The sequence below is a fragment of the Ochotona princeps genome, chromosome 15 (assembly GCF_030435755.1).
Source record: "Ochotona princeps isolate mOchPri1 chromosome 15, mOchPri1.hap1, whole genome shotgun sequence".
Classification (NCBI taxonomy): domain Eukaryota; kingdom Metazoa; phylum Chordata; class Mammalia; order Lagomorpha; family Ochotonidae; genus Ochotona; species Ochotona princeps.
Window position 1 is genome coordinate 14,769,836 of NC_080846.1, and position 17,197 is coordinate 14,787,032.

General features: G+C 43.6%; 1 protein-coding gene across 1 annotated transcript in view; it reads right to left on the reverse strand.

Moving 5' to 3' along the window:
• The window catches only part of MYBPC1 (myosin binding protein C1), a 90,002-nt gene extending 74,374 nt beyond the window's left edge, over window positions 1–15,628 (reverse strand). The window contains exon 1 of the mRNA XM_058673759.1: window positions 15,599–15,628. Coding sequence (XP_058529742.1) covers window positions 15,599–15,628 — 30 coding nt within the window. The remainder of the gene's footprint in view (window positions 1–15,598) is intronic.
• Between the last annotated feature and the right edge of the window lie 1,569 nt (window positions 15,629–17,197).

Genomic DNA, 17,197 nt, shown 5'->3' on the forward strand with positions numbered 1-17,197 from the left:
CCACTGCAGGTTGGGAAGCAACTGTGTGAGACATTCTTTACACCTTCAGGTGCTGAAAACTCAACCTCTGTTGAAGATGTGCCAGGACCTGCTGGATCCTTGGAAGGCCTGAGCAGCCCATGTAACCTATCAAGATTCACAACAAGTGGTCACCTCCTGGGCATGGCTCTGGCAACTGGGAAAGAGTGAAGAGCCACGGGGACTTGGGAAACCCTCTTTTGGGGAGGGTATCAACAGATAATCTCAAATGACTCCGAAGAATTGACTAAGTGGTGTGTTCTTTGCTTGGGCTGGCTCTCAGAGGGGCGCTTACACAGAAGAAAAGCAGCCCCAGGGAAAATCAAACCACAGCTCGAGGTGGCAGGACCACAGCAGTTCATGAACTGTCATAATCCTTACCCTTTTCATAGACACAGTATTGAAAGGCAACCATTTCATTAAGGAAAGTCCTTCAAGATGCAGTTCCTATAGCAATAAGTTCTACTGCTGAGGAAACAAAGAAAATCTCTGTACTTCCTCAATGGATTTTAAATATATCAGAAACTCTTTTTTTTTTCTCTCACTTCCCACCAGCCAAATTTAAACTAACCAAGAATCTCTGGGTATAAAATTACTGCCTTCGATGGGGGCGGGAGAGACTCCCACACAGAGTATGAACAGCCCTGTATAGTAGGAGAAGATTGTGCTGATTTTTGTATCCCTGCTGATTTATTTTTAAAATAGATATATATATATATATTATATATATATATATATAGAGAGAGGGGGGGGGTTAAGGATGAAGTTAAAAATATTTTTTTTCTTTTTACAGCTCTGAACTTCTGTCCACTTTCAAAGTGGAATGAATTAGACTGTGAAAAGGTAAAACACATCTGGCAATCTGAATAATGTAACCAGCTTCATAGGTGTAGCCTTACTCATTAGTGCAATTTTTAATCGAGCTTTAAAACTGCAAATGTTCATTCATCCACTAAGTTCAGGATAATTCAAGCAATATTCTGTCTATTGCAAGGAAACGTGGAATGCACTTCATCGATGTAAACCACGAGCAGGCTTACTAAGTGATAGATCAAATAAAAGGGACACTTCATACACACGTAAATCATTTGCATTACCAAGAAGACACTTAGCAGCGGTCGGACACGGAGCAGTGCCTGACCGTCAGGATTAAGTTCCCATATTAATGCATGCATTTGGTGTGGTTATTTTGGGTGGAAGACTTCATCCATCAATGCCCTCCACCACGGAGAGAGGCCAACCTGTAAACTGATCACCGTGGCCTGTCAACACTGGCTACTTAATTACATAAAGAAAAATATATCTAAAAGGCTTTTGATCATTTAGTTCGTGTTTCAACCTTGAACTCAACATGGAGCATCTTTTTCAAGATTCCCCAAAACAACAGATAAAAATGTTTTTAAAAATGAAAAAATTCAATACTATTTTTATGCTCCCTGTTAATCTGTGTGTGTGTGTGTGTGTGTGTGTGTGTGTGCGCGCGCACGCGCTTTTATTCATAGAAGCAAAAATAAAAGTCAGTAAGCTCTGGTGAAGACTGATATGAATGAAATATTTTTAAAAGATATTTCTGTTAAAAATGAATTTCAACGTACTGGTACTACTAGTTCTTTGTTATTTTTATAATTAATTCAAAGTTATTGATGCTATTAATAGTTTTAGCTATTGATTGTATCTTTTTTACACAGAAAAGAAAAAACTTATTAGAGGAAAATATTCTCATGAGGAATATGTTCATATTTCTAGTTTATTTGCTATTAAAAGGACCATATTCTGAAACTATCTGCAATAAAATTCACTAAGGAACAGAATCCTACTCAGTGTTTTATTTCCACTCAAGAATTTAGCAGCAAAGCTCCCCAAGCACTTACGGAAACAGAAAATATTCTAATATTGGGGAAAAGTACAACAAATCCAAAAAGAAATGTTACAAGCTCTTCTATGAAGTACTGACCAAATTTATCAATGGTTTAAGAAATTATTTCAAGCCTCCATCACCTGCAAATTGCAAACACATGGTGAAAAATTTGTGCTCAAGCTCAAGAAGCTATGCTTTAGAATGCAATCTGATCAACAGGAGCAAATAATGTCCTTAAGTTATACTTTAAGAATTTCTTGCAATTGTAAGAAAAAGAAAATCATCATTTCATACTATCAACCAACTATTGTATATTTTCCAAGTCATCATATTCTTGCTGTATTTTTTCCTCTGGTCTCTCTTAAAGGATCATTTCCTTAGATCACAGTGGATCTCTAATCTATAGAAGACATTGGATATCGGTTGAAAAGAAATACCAAATACCAAAAGAAACACGCATTAGTAAAAATTTTAAACAGAAATAATTTGTGGATGAGGCTTACCCTCTTGCTTAGTGGGTTCTGGCATGGCCACAATAAGATGTTGCTCTCCAAAGAGTTTTCTCGCCTTTGGTACCAGCTGACAGTAAGCCCACAAGCACTCGAAAGATGTGCGGGTCAGTGTGACAAGCCGTTGGGGAGAAATGCAGGGCTTTTATACTGCGTCTGGACACCAGTCTCGTTGGCTCCGCCCCTCTTCGGCACAAGGATGCTGGGACTGACGGCTCCGAGACCTTTCTCGCATCTGCTGTGTGCACTACACTCTCCGCCTCCTGGAAGGCATCACCTGTCCATCTCATGTGGCTGATGAACACCTCTAGTGTCTAAACTCAGCTGCAGCTTTGGGCTCCTTCTAGCTGATCTTTCGCCGTCTGACAAACGTGTGTGCCGCCTCAGGACTACGAAAACTTAAGTGGATAATCAAGAATTAAACTAAGTGAAAAAAAAAATCAAAATGCATCCACGCAATTTATAGCTTAATTCTCGCTAAAATTGGGAGAAAATTTTTTCTGCTTTGAGATGATAACTTGTATGTGACTGTGAGCTTTTGTTTTCATTAGTTTCTGATGATCACACTTGAAAACGTTTGTTTTTCCCCTGGGATGTCAATTGTAACTTGTCAAGCCAAATTTCTAAAGTGACTATCTTGGTTTTTTTTTTTTTTTCCAGGCACAGCAAAAGTTTCTGCTAAAGAATATGCAGTATTTGCATTTTTAAAAGGACAGTCTTTTGGAAAATTGACAGCGCACATCAGAAATGAAGTCACGAGACATGCGGCAACATGGATGGAACTTGAGCACATGAAGTGAAGCCGGACACCAAAAAGCACATGTCCTTCAATTCCATTGATGTGAAATATCCCGGACAGGCAAGCCCACAGCGTTAGAAAGATTACTCGCTGCCAGGGACTGAGGAGAGGTGGGAATGGGAGTGGATAAATACGTACGGAATTTCTTGTAGTGACAATAAAAATATTCTGAAATTAAGCACTGGGCATGAACATACCACATGAGAAATATATGAAAAACCACTGCATTGCACACTTAAAAATATGTTTCCCAAAGAAAGTGAAATAGACCCATCGCTGTGACTCAGGAGGGAAAGAGGGCATGCAAGTCTAACTAGAGATACTGGCAGAATGCATCAGGATTGACCGTGTTCTCCCCTGAATTTTATGGAGCCGTCGGAGGAACAGAAATCAACAAGCAAGCAAACCAGACAAGGTTTTTGGCTTTCTTTGCCCATGCGTGGCACTCCAGGGAACAGGACTAAAATTAGCCCATAGGGAAAGATGACTACCCACGTACCTTTATGGCCATGTGCTTTTGAGATAATTTTCAAGGGACTTTGATTGATTTGGACTGAACCAGCCATCCTGTCTCGTTTTTAATTTCCCTCGTGGCTGAGCGTGCAGCTGGTCAGACTTAGCTCTACCAAGCTCTGTGCCAAGCTAACTTTTCATATAAGGATGGAAACTCAACTTAGAACTCAATAGCATCATGCGTTAGCTATGTGGGGTGAGGGCGAGGCAAGCCAGCCAGGACAGTGAGCGAATGAATATCTCCTATAAAGAAAGCTTCCGGCCACATACACTCAGGAGCTCAGGGTTGACTTTTTTAGAAATATTCCTTCACTCTTAGAAGTCTTAGCATCCCTGTCGACCAAAAAACTCCAGCATATTTTGCAACACAAAGCTAGCAGCTTGAAAGAAAGAAAAGCAGCGTTCCTAAGCCCATTCTGAGAGCGCCCCGGTTAATAAACGAAATCAAGGAGAGAAAGCTAGAATCTGAAGTTAGACTCCCGGGCCGTGTGTCTGCATCCCTCTGGGAGCAGCTGGGTCACTCCCAGAAAGTCACAAGGATTTCCAGAGCCTCAGTTTCCTCTTGTGTAAGATGAGGGGTTTCCAGGATGACCTCTCAGTCACCTGCTCCTTCTCCCATTGTGATTCTCTCTGCGAAGTTCCTAAAAAGGAACTGTGGGTCGCCCAGCCTCCTCAGCACACTGGACACCCCCCAGGAGAGGGACATGGAGGCAGTGTCAGGTTGCAGAGGAATGTTTATAGTGCAAAGCAGATTTCACACATGCCACAATGGAGGTGCCTTGCCACCGCAGGCCTCTGCAGAGTCTCCATTGGGGTTTTAATGTGCTGATCACTTTACCAGAGTGAAGGCGTGCCAAGAAAATGATAACCCACGGGGAGAGTACATTATTTTCTTTGGGGAACTTTTTGGTAGTCAGAGACTTAAATACAAAAAGACAAGACATTATCGGAGGGGCTGAAGTCTGGGCAAACTGCAGTAGAAGTGATTATACAATACCTCTTGACATCTTAGAGTATTCAGTAGACAGGTGTCATTTTCCCAGTTCTTGGACTGTTTTTAGGAACATGCAGCTCCTATGAAAATACTTCAGAAAGTTCATGGGAAACTGGAATTGAAAAGGGTTTTGAAATCCATGCACAGATTTGTTCTTGTTGTTGTGATACATGTCTTCCATAAACTTTTTGAAGACCCTCATATTTAAGATCTTAAACATCCTTCTAGAAAACTCCTTGTTTACACTCTAGGGGAGGAGAATCTGTTTATAGAATTATTTTTTCTTCCTCTTATATTAAGTGCTTTATTAGAGTTTTTTCTTTCTCTATATTTGAGGATAAATTTTAGTTGAGTGTAATAAAAACAAGCAATTTTTAAAAAATTTATTGATTTTACTTTTTATAATGATTACATGGTTGATCAGGGTGGGAAGGAAAGAGGTTTAGGGAAAATTGGGTGAACTCATTGCTTCCAAATTTGCTATTTCTTCTTGTTCCTGGGGAAGGGGAGAAACAAAGGGGGAAACCACTCATGACTTTCCACACATTCCAGGACCCAGGGATGAGGAACTGCCACCTCATCTCAACCCAGACTCTCAATGTGTACATATTCCCAGGGTTCTGTCCAAGTGGTTTGGATAGTTCTGAAATGCTGCTGATTTCGGCGATCCGAGTGTGATGTCACCCTCCCAGTGTCCATTGGCTCCATTCACTGTGCCCTTTTTGTTGTCGATGTTTGTTTGGGGTAGTTGTCCAGTTAGTTCTGTTCTTCTGCTATAGCACCAAATGAGCTGCCATATTCTCCTTTTACAACAGGGCCTGTGTCCACTGCTCTACCTTTTTCATTAAGTAGGACATGTTCTTGCAGGTGAGTCAAAGGACCCAGGCAAGGCGTCCCAAGCATTGCTGGATCCCCAACCCCTAGGGATCACGAACCTGACACCTACCTGGTAGAACCCAACATCCACCTAGTAGGCGAGTCCCAGGACCTGGGCCAGGCGACCCAAGCCCCACTGGATCTCCCTACCCCGGGACTCATAAACCCTGCACCCACTTCGCCGGCAAGCCCCAAGACCTGGGCCAGGTGACTTGAACCCCACCAGGTACCCTACCCCTGAGGCACATGAACCTGACACCCACCTAAAAGGCAGGCCCCAGGATCTAGAGCAGGCGACCCAAACCCCACTGGTTCCCCATACCCAGGGCTCAGGAACCCAGCTCCCCCAAGCAGGTGGGCCCCAGGACCTGAGCCAAGCTACCCAATCCCTGTCATACACCCCCTCCCTGGGACTCATGGACCCAGCCCCAAATGGGCCCAGGCTGGCATGACCCAGCTCACTTCAGCATCCGCAATCTTATTGCTCAACTTGGCCTAGTCTAATCTGCCCCCTGTTCCAGCTCTTGTTGGTAGATGCTGCAGCCTAACCCAGTCCAGTCTAACCGCTGTCCTGGTCCTAATGTGAACTGGCTGGTGTTGCAGACCGACCTGGCTCTTCCTGCCCCCTACCCTTGTTCTTAGATCTGCCAGTGGGTGTTATGTGCTGGCCCAGACTAGTCTGCCCCTAGACCTGACCCACATGTATGCCAGTGGGTACTGCAACCTTGTGTTGTCTGGGCTGCTCCTTGCCTTGCTTCTTGCACTCACCTGCAGGGACTGCGTCCCAGTGAAGGAGTTTCCCAAGCTCCTCCATCAAGTCTCCTCGCAGTGGCAGTTCTTGCGCACAATGCCAGTGGATTGTTGGCCCAGGTTGACTTTGTCCACCTCCTGTCCTGGAGAAAAAGGTGGCCTTGCTCAACTGGCCACACCCATTCTGGTTCTTGTTTTTGAGTGTTACAGCCCAGCGCTACCTGGTGCACACCCAGACACAGCTTTCACATAGTTCAGCAGAAGTCAAGACCTAGCCCAGCCTGTGCTATACCCAACCTGGCTTTCACAAGCACCAATGGGGGCTGAAGTCTAGCCCAATCTGCCGCTCCACAGTCCCAGTGCACACTCGCACTGGTGCAGGCTGAAGCCATGTCCAGCCAAACCTGCTGCCCCCAATTCTACTCTCGTCCTCACCAGTGGGAACCTCAACCCAGCTGGGGTGCCCCCTTAGCTCTGCAGCAAGGCCTGACCCCATCTGCAGAAAAACAAAAAAAACACAATAAATTATAACAGGTGAATTAAGTTAGAAGTATGCCTTACATACAACAAGTCCAAAAGCAAATAGTTTAATTCTGTTGGCTCCACAATGTTGTGAGCAATCTGTCACCCTCCAACTGACCTCATCAGCTAAAATAGCTGCTGCTGCTCTATCCATTATATCCACATTGCAAGCAGCAAGAAAGAATTTCTCTATTTAAAGGAGCCTCCTTTTAAGTTCCTAGAATATGTTCACATGATCATGTCTGACTATAAAAATTTGGAACTTTAGACTTTAATTTCCGGTGGTAATGGACTCAGTTAAATTTTGGGATTTCATTTCTGAGGAGATCAAGGAGAATGAGTATAGAATAGGCTAGTGTCAATTCTCTGTTCCGTTTCTGAAAGGAATAAAGTTCTTTGCATCAACCAAAGAGGAGAAGTAATAAGCCAACAATCTCACCCTCTCCCCAATTTCATCCTTAGTCTAAGATGTGAATTGGGGTAGAGCTATCCTTGTGTTGAAACCAGTGTACCTAGTCAATACAGGAAGCTTACCGTTTTTTATGTGTGAGATCACACTGAGTTACAGTACTCTCCAACTTTTCCATGCACCGTCTCATAGACATTCCTCCATGTTAGTATGTATGCAGACCTACCTCAATCTTTTTAATAGTTAAGTAACTGTTCATGGAATATTACTATGTTCAGTCTTTTAAAGATTGCATTTGACGGGCAAAGAGAGAGAAAGGGGAGAGTGAGAGCAAGAGTGGAGGAGAGAGAATATAGAAATCCCATTGCTGGTTCACTCCCCAAATGCCTGCAAAGACTTGGAACAGGCTTAGCTGGAAATATCACCCTGATCTCCCATATCTCCCATGTGGGTGGCAGATACCCAATGACTACAACCACCATCATGGTCTTTTAGGGCCAGCATTAGCAGGAATCTGGAGTCAGGAACCAATGTCAGAGATAGAAGCCAGGTCCTCCAACATGGGATGCAGGTTGTCTTAGCCCACAGATTAAATGCCTCCCCCGTAATTACATTCCTTATGATGCACATTTGGTTTGCTGGCAGGATTGACCCCCTCAATCCACAGTGCACTCAGCCTTATGGTGCAGTAACGATTAGTGGTATCAGCATGATTCCTGTGAAGTTGAAAGGAAAAAAGAAACATTAGCTCCTACTTCATATGATATATAAAATTCATTCTAAAGAGATGAATGTTTACATTTTAAAAGTAAAACCATGAAAGCATTTGAAGAAGATTGATTAGAGCATTTGAAAACCAGTGTGGGCTTGTTTTGGTGATGGAGTCGCTGCTCAGGGCATTGCATCCCAGAAGGAATGCCGGGTTTGAGTTCTGGCTCCCCCACTGCTGATTCTGTTTCCTGCCACTGTGTGGGCTGGGAGGCAGCAAATGACGCTGTATGTATATTTCAGTATTATTTCCAACTCTTAAAATGTTTGCATACCTAACAGTGGACATGGGTCATACAGCAGTTTCATGTTTAAAGTTTTGAGGGATCACCAAACTGTTTATTTGTGATAGGTCTGCTTATGTTTTATGTTTTCTTTGGATTGTTTTGGAAACTTGAATATTCCTAGGATTGTACATTTTATCTGGGGCATTTGATCTGTTGGCATACAGTTGTTTATAATATTTCCAATCCTGTTTCTGTAAAATCAACAGTAATGCCTCAATCTTGATTTCTAGTTTTAGTCATTTGCATCTTTTTTTTCTTTTGCTCTACAAGTTCAGCAAAAGGTTTATTGATTTCATTGATCTTTTCAAAAAGGCAAGCACTGTTTTTTTTTAAGGTTTATTTAATTTGGGGGTAGACATGCAGAGAAAAGGAGAGAAGAAGGAAAAATCTTCCATCTGCTGTTTTACTCCTCAAATGGATGCAACAGCCGGAGAGAGGTGATCCGAAGCCAGGAGCCAGGAACCTCTTTTGGGTCTCACACATGGGTGCAAGATCCCATGGCTTTGGGTCATTCTTCATTGCTTTCTAAGGTCATAAGCAGGGAGTTGGATAGGAAGTGGGGCAGCCAGGATACGAACCAGCACCCAAATGGGATACCAACACTTGAAGATGGAGGATTAGCCTGTTGAGTGATAGCAGCGGTGCCCAAATGTTGGTATGATTATCTCTATTGTTTTTCCATTCTCTGCTTCATTTATAGCAGTTTTAATATTATTGCTATGTTTTTCTACTAATTTAGGATCTGTTTTACTCTTCTTTTTCTTGTGCCTTGAGTATACTGTTAGGTTACTGACTTGAGAGCTTCCTTTGTTAAGGAAGTTAAAATATAGCAGGTATTTATTGCTATAATTTCCCTCCTAGCACTGCCTTCCATGCAGCCTGTGATTTTGTACGCTGTATTTTATTTTTTTTTTTTGCTTTCCTTCACTTCTTCATTTGTTCTGATTTCCTTTCCTTCTATGACCTGTTGGTAAAGAGTTCAGTTTCTCCTGTCTGTGAACTTTCTACTAGTGCTTTGCGATGTCGAGCTCCGTGCTGCTGTATTCAGAGAAGACATGCGTGACTCAGATTTCAAACCTTTATAAGGCTTGCTCTCTGACTTGTCCTGTGTTGATCCTGAGGAGTGTTGCATGTGCTCCCGGGAAGTGTGTGTTTCACTGTTGTTGAGCGGAGCGCTCTGCACCTGTTGGTTAGGCCTGCTTGGTTTGTAATGCTGCTAGCTTCCTTTCTGATCTCTAGCCAGGTATTCTAGACATTGTTAAAAGCAGGGTTTGGGGACCCGGCGGTGTGGCCTAGTGGCTAAAGTCCTCGACTTGAATGTGCCTGGATCCCATATGGGCACTCACCCCACTTCCCATACAGCTCCCTGCTTGTGGCCTGGGAAAGCAGTTGAGGACAGCCCAAAGCCTTGGGACCCTGCACCCATGTGGGAGACCCAGAAGAAGCTCCTGGCTCCTGACTTCGGATCAGCTCAGCTCTGGTAGTTGCGGCCACTTGGGGAGTGAATCATCGCACGGAAGATCTTCCTCTCTGTCTCTCTTCCTCTCTGTATATCTGACTTTGTAATAAAATGAATAAATCTTTAAAAAAAAATTATTTCTTCTCATTGCAAAGTCAGATATACAGAGAGGAGAGACAGAGAGGAAGATCTTCCGTCTGATGATTCACTCCCCAAGTGAGCCGCAACGGGCCGGTGCGCGCCGATCCGAAGCCGGGAACCTGGAACCTCTTCCAGGTCTCCCACGCGGGTGCAGTGTCCCAATGCATTGGGCCGTCCTCAACTGCTTCCCCAGGCCACAAGCAGGGAGCTGGATGGGAAGTGGAGCTGCCGGGATTAGAACCGGCGCCCATATGGGATCCCGGGGCTTTCAAGGCGAGGACTCTAGCCGCTAGGCCATGCCGCTGGGCCCAATAAATAATTTTTTTTAAGGCAGGGTTATGAAGTTTTCAAGTATTTCAAACCAGGGCAAGGGGCGGGCCTGGTAGGGATGATTGCGGGTCACTGCGTCTAGGCTATAGTTCCCGCTGGTGTACATGAAGGCTGAGCGTGTGGTGGACAGGACTGGGCTGGACTGCAGCACCCATTGGTTTGTGTAGAAGACAGGGCTGGAAACAGAAATGACCCAACAATTGCAACCACCAGCATGTGCATAAGCTGATTTGGGCAACAGACTGTGCTGGGCCCTGTATTGGCAGGCACACACAAGAATCAGGTCTGGGATCACCTTAAATTTAATTTCTATGGGATCCCCCCAGCTGAATTGCTGTGCTCAGAACTCCAACCACAGAGAGAATTGCAGGTTCCATGGTCTGTCTGACTGTGGAGTCCATGTGTCAGAGCTGGGCTTCCTCAGTGGCTTAGACAGAGAAGTGGAGGCACATCTAGGAGCACATGGAGGATATGGCAGTACGTTGGAGTCTGCAGAGGACACCTGTACCACAACCGAGGACGGAGGACAGAACAAATCAATCAACTAGCCCAGCCAAGTGTTGGCAGTGAATATCTGGGCAAACAGAGACTCTAAGGTGGACTATGTCAGCCAGTGGATTCTGGAGAGATTTCATCGTGCTTGGAGTGGCGAGATTGGCAGCAATTCAGAACTGTTGAACTATCAAAACCTCTTGAGCAGGACCCTCGAAGTATGCCCCACATCGGGGATCCTGGGGTGGTGTCGGGTGGCTGTCCTCCACCTCAGGGTGCAGAGGTTTTGGGGAGGCTGGGTGGCTTCTCTCTTTGTCTCCTCTTTCCCGCAGATACAGTAAGGAAAAAAAAGAGAATATGGAAATAGCAATCTCACCCACTTTCCTGTAGCCCTTGACACTTATCACCCTAATCAACTATGTAAAAATCATCAAAAATAAAAATAATTAATAATAAAAAATTTGAAAAAGAGCATATGTTTTTACTACATTGAAGTGGGTATCATCACGATGGCATTTTGGTTCCATTTTGGATGTTTTATATGTTAATTATGTAACTGACTGGCAATAGCAGTGGCGAGAATTACTGCACTTCCTTCCAGGCTTTTTCTGTATATATCTTAGGGGAGGGTTTTGCATTGGGGAAGCAGCCATCTAGAATCCACAACGACAGTAGTCAAAACTATCAGGTAATTTAAAACTTGAAAAATGACTCCAGACTAGTGTTATTTTTTGTAAGATTTATTTATTTTTATTGGAAAGATGTACAGAGAGAAATAAAAACAGAAAGATTTTCTGTCTACTCCCTAAGTGATCACAATATCCAGGGCTAAGCCAATTTGAAGCCAGGAGCCAGGAACTTCCTCCAGGTCTCCCACACGGGCGCAGCGCCCCAGGATCTTGGGCTGTCCTTGACTGCTTTCCCAGGCCACAAGAAGGGAGCTGGATGGGAAGTGGGGCAGCTGGGACAAGAACTGGCACCCATATGGGATCCTGGCATGTGCAAGGTGAGGATTAATGCCTAAGTGAAAGATCATTCTCTCCCCTAATGTGTATCCCCTGTATGCAGGTGTGTGTGTGCAAAATCTGTTCTATGGGCACTTGTAGCTATCAAGACACTGGTGACTCTATCTACTACATCATAAATCGCTACCAAGAATATTTGATCTTTAACACTTAATATTTCCACATTCGCTCAGTAAATGGATGATGATAAAATAGAGAGGTCTCCCAAAGGCTATATAGAAATCCATTCCCCTCCTCAAAAACTTTGTTATACGTAATGTTACTGAGCACACCATTCTTGACTAAAAGTTCCTTCTTGAAATTCCTCATTGAGGCTTCAAGTTTTATTTCACACCCGGTACAAGTTCATACTGGAAGACTTGAGGGCTATCAATAGAACTCTGCTCACCGCCTTATTTGAAAGCTGAAGCATGTTAAGCCCTCTAAGCCGCTCCTCACAAGACATACCCTTCATCTCCCAAATTAGTCCTGGTGCCGGTGCTGGATGCCTTTCAGTACTTAGATGTTCTTTTAAGCTTCACGTCCTACCACACACCAAGAGGTAGGCCGTTCCTTTCCTGTAAAATCTCCTATAATTTATGGACCCTGACACATTTCAACCTCTCTTTCTTTGGGAAGACACACAATTGTTAAAAAAAATCTCATGAATGTTGCTCACATTATAATAAATGTATTTTTAATAAGAAACTAAAACAGAGAAGACACAAAAATCAAAAAGAGTGTAATTCAGTGGTCCATGCCCCCGCCTTTTTTTGTGGTCCATGACCTTGACCCGTGATTTCTCACCTGCAGGTCTTTGTGTGAACAACTTCCTGCTGCTGAGCCACAGCCCCCTCCCACTGCAATGGCTCAAAAGCTAATCCATTTTAGAAGAGTAAATGCAGAAGTGACTTTCTCCACAAAGCTTTCTCTGTTGCTCCAGTTGTACGTCATCTCTGGCTTGTCTGAACACTTTATTGTATTCTTTATTTGGTAATTACCATCTTGCTTACCTCTTATTGGCCTTATTCATGTGTATTCTTTATGATTTCAAGAAGAGATCTCAACCTGGCAGCCCATGGACTAACTCTACTTTCCAAATGAGTTTTCTTTAGCGCACACGGTTGTTGTCTTCCCCAAATGTGAAAATCATACAAAATAATAACTTCTACCTTCCTTGATAACAATGGATTCAGATAGAAGCAAAAAGCTATAATGCATTAAAGATCACTCCAATTGGTTTCCAGTGCCACTTTTTTTGTGTCAACTGCCTAGATCATGAACGTGTTGGAGTTTACAAGACCTCATCTAAGGGGAATCCTGAGCCTATGGAACTGTGTCATGAAAAATACATTAAAAAAAGACCTCATTTGGGCCCGGCGGTGTGGCCTGGCAGCTAAGGTCCTCACCTTGAAAGCCCCAGGATCCCATATGGGTGCCGGTTCTAGTCCCGGCAGCTCCACTTCCCATCCAGCTCCCTGCTTGTGGCCTGGGGAAGCAGTTGATGAAGGCCCAATGCATTGGGACACTGCACCCATGTGGGAGACCCGGAGGAGGTTCCAGGTTCCCGGCTTCGGATCGGCGCGCACCGGCCCGTTGCGGCTCACTTGGGGAGTGAATCATCAGACGGAAGATCTTCCTCTCTGTCTCTCCTCCTCTGTGTATATCTGGCTGTAATGAAATGAATAAATCTTAAAAAAAAAAAAAAAGACCTCATTTAAACTGTATTCTCAAGGCAAGATCTTGTCTTAATCATTTTCATAGTTCATAACTTACAGGAATTTATTGGAGGGAAAATGTCTATGGATCAGTAAGTTAGTCTATGATACAGTGGTTTGGAGACTATGCCATGAGTTCCAATCAATTCCTCCCACTCTCGTCCTAACACCACTCAGGATCTCTGAGTAGGTATCTACTCACCTTTGGCTACGTGCTGACAGCTGGGAGACACAAAACTAGCAAATGCTGGCGCCCTGCTTCTCCTCATAGAGAGGTAACAAGAGACAAGTACCCCAAACAGTTTGTGAACAAGATGTTATTGTCATTTCAAGATATCACTGGAGACAGACAAACCTGGGTTTATCCATTGGCTTTACGCTGACACTCTTGGACTACCCAGAAATTTAACTAACCTCTCTGGGCCTTAGATTTCTCATCTGTTATGGCCCCCTTTCCAAGATCTGGATTGGAACAATCATTGTATCTGTCTATATCTGTCCTGTAAAGACGTGAAACAATGAAAGGAACTGCCCCGTGTGAAGTCTTTGGCACAGTGGTGTGGACCTGGCAGGTTTTCCACAGATGGAAGAGCTTATTCTTTGGCAGCTTCATGCTCCAGAATCATCTATGGTACATTCAGGAACATCTAATGAATACACAAAACACACCATTATCCCCTTCCCACCCAGTCTGGGCCACCAGACAATTTGTTATCCTCTACCAAAAAGCTTTCCTTAGTGTGCAGAGTTTGCCCAGTGTGTGATCACTGAATCCGCGTGGGTGTGAGGAAAAAGATCAGTTTATCACCAGGAGTCCTTTTGCACTGTGGACATGTGAAGGCCAGCCTTCGGTCTACAGCTGCAGCTGCTATTTGTAGCCTGTGTGTTGAGATTCTGGAGCTCTGATTTATTTTCTGTCCACGCCTTTGTTTGAAAAGACCCTGGGTCGGCTCAGCTGCCCTGACCATGGCTGTGGGCGCACCTCCCCACTCCTCCCACCCCACCCTGTGCCCCCTGTGCCCTCGGCTTCTCTCCCTGGTTGAAGGTGTGCTTCTCCCTACAGATCTCTCCCAGAAAGATTCCAGAGAATCAGGACCCGTATTTAACAGTACTGTGCTCTCTCAGAGCCCAGCAATTCCAATTTATTAAAATGTATAGTTGATTAGTTCATCCAGACTTGAGGTTTTAAGTTGAAGTCTCATTGAGTTTATGGAAACATTGTGAAACCTCAGGCATGCGCACACAGGGCAGGTATGCACTTAAAAATTTCTCTAATTCAGAAAGGTAAAATATTTCAAAGAAAAAAATGTATAAAATCTAGCCTGTTAGAGCCATGTGCTGTTTTAGAAAGGTAAGTTAGCTATAGCTAACTAGATTTGTAAATAGCAAAATAGTATTATCCTAGCTCCCTAAAAACAATGCCTACATTTTGCCCCAGATAAAAATAGAGTTAGATTTTAAGTCTGAATTTAAAAGTATAAAAAGTAAGTTTTTGAATGTATAATTATAATAAGTTTAAACTTTTTGTTCCAAAGTTTGCTGTTTTCTGCATACAAAATTTTCCATAGTACCCTAAACCATCCATGCATAAGAAGCATTTCTAATTTGCATTAAAAAATTAGCTATTTGAAAGGCAGAGTGACAGAGAGAGAGGGAGCGGTGGAGAGAGGAGATCTTCCATATGCTGGTTCACTCCCCACATGTCCACAGCATCCAGATCAGAGCCAGGCAGAAGCCAAAGAGCCAGAAACTCTGACTTGGTATCCAAATGGACAGCAGGGGCTCAAACACCTGAGCCATCCTTTGCTGTCTTTTCCACACCCATTAGCAAAGAGTTGAAAGCCTGGAAGCCAGAGTGTACCAGGACTTGAATTGGTAAGTAGAGGCTTAAGCCACTGTGGCACACACCAGCCCTCTGGTTTGTCATTTGATCCTATTAAATAACCAAGAAAATGGCCAGTCCTTCTAGAGGGCTTGAGTCTTCTGCTACATAATAATCCCTTTTGAAGTTTATCTATTTATTTCCATTATATCTGAAAGGCAGAGAGAAAAGAATGATGTTCCACGCACTGTGTCACTCTCCAAGAGCCCACCAACAGCTGAGCTGGCCCAGCTCAAGCCGGAAGCCCTCGACTTCAGCGGGTCTCTTACACGATGGTAGCGATCTAAATGTTTAGCCATATCCGTTGCCTGCTAGTTCCCAGGGTGAAGACAGCAGGAAGCTGGGGCAGAAGCAGAGTGACCAGAACCTCAGTAGATGATGATGAGTCCAGTTCATGAGTGGGCTGCTGCATCACACACTTGCACTGCTTTGTAATCCGTTTTGTATATTCAAAATCCAGTATTTCTCAACATGGAGCCAAAACTTCATCATATTTAAATCGTCTGTGCTCACAATTCTTGATTTTTTATGTTTTTCTATATGTTACTGTCAGTTGTTTTACCCTATCAATATTGGCATTTTTCACCATATAAATCTATTTGTGGGCCTAGGGCAATAGCCTGGTAGCTAAATCCACACCTTGCATGTGCTGGGATCCCTTATGGACACCGGTTTGTGTCCCAGCTGCTCTACTTTCTGTACGGCTGCTTGCCTGTGACCTGGGAAAGCAGTAGAGGGCGAACCAAAGTCTTAAAACCCTGCACCTGCATGGGAGACCAGGTAGAGGTTCCTGGCTCCTGGCTTCAGATTGGCTTGGCTCTGTTTATTACAGCCATTGGGCAGTGAACCAGCAGATGGAAGATCTTGCTCTCTCTCTTTCCTTCTCTCTATATATCTGCCTTTCCAATAAAAATAAATAAATCTTAATTTAAAAATCTATTGTGCTTTCAACCTAGTTTTTATAGAAGCAATCTCTAACTTCATATTTCAGCTGTTTATTTAAGACTTAATTAAATTCCAGTGATAAGAATAATTGGCATAAATAGATTTGAGAACAAACAACGCTGTTGATAAGCCTATGACTCAACTGCTTGAAGTCCTTTAGTCCCGAGTGCCGGTCAGTAATTTTCTTTTAAAGAGAGGAGTTTAATTTTGCCAGTCAGTTAAGTAGAGGTGGATAAAGAAAGTTAAAATAGTAGTGGCTGTTATTTCATGACTGTTTCCTATGACCCAAGCACTCTGCTGAACATTTTGAATGCATTCTTTCATGTCAGCCTTACATTCTGCATGCTCCTCATTTCACAGAGGACAAAAACAATTGGCAGAGAAGTTGAGTCACTTAATCTAAATCTATAAATACTGAAGGGGCAGAACTTGAATCTGAATGGTCTTCCACTAAGGCCCTCTGCTTCCCCCTGTTGACACTACTTCTCGTGTTCCGCCAGCCACGAAAGTGGAAAGGGGTCAGGCTCTGCCCAAGCGTAGAAGGGGAGGACTCCCCTTGACCAACAGTGTACCCCACTAGGAAGTCTCAAAGCTGGACGCATCCACAGGACTGACCCAATGGATAATGGGCAAGAAACCAGAGGAACCAACAAACCCTCTTTCTTTTCTTTTCTTTTTCTCTTTCTTTTCTTTCTTTCTTTCCTTCCTTTTCTTTCTTCTCTTTCTTTCTTTCTTTCTTTCTTTCTTTCTTTCTTTCTTTCTTTCTTTCTTTCTTTCTCTTTCTCTACTTTTTTTTAAGTTTTATTTATCTTTATTACATTTACAGAGAGAAGGAGAGACAGAGAGAAGGATCTTCTGTCCATTGGGCCATTCCCCAAGTGACTGCAATAGCCATAGCTGAGCCGAGCTGAGGACAGGGACCA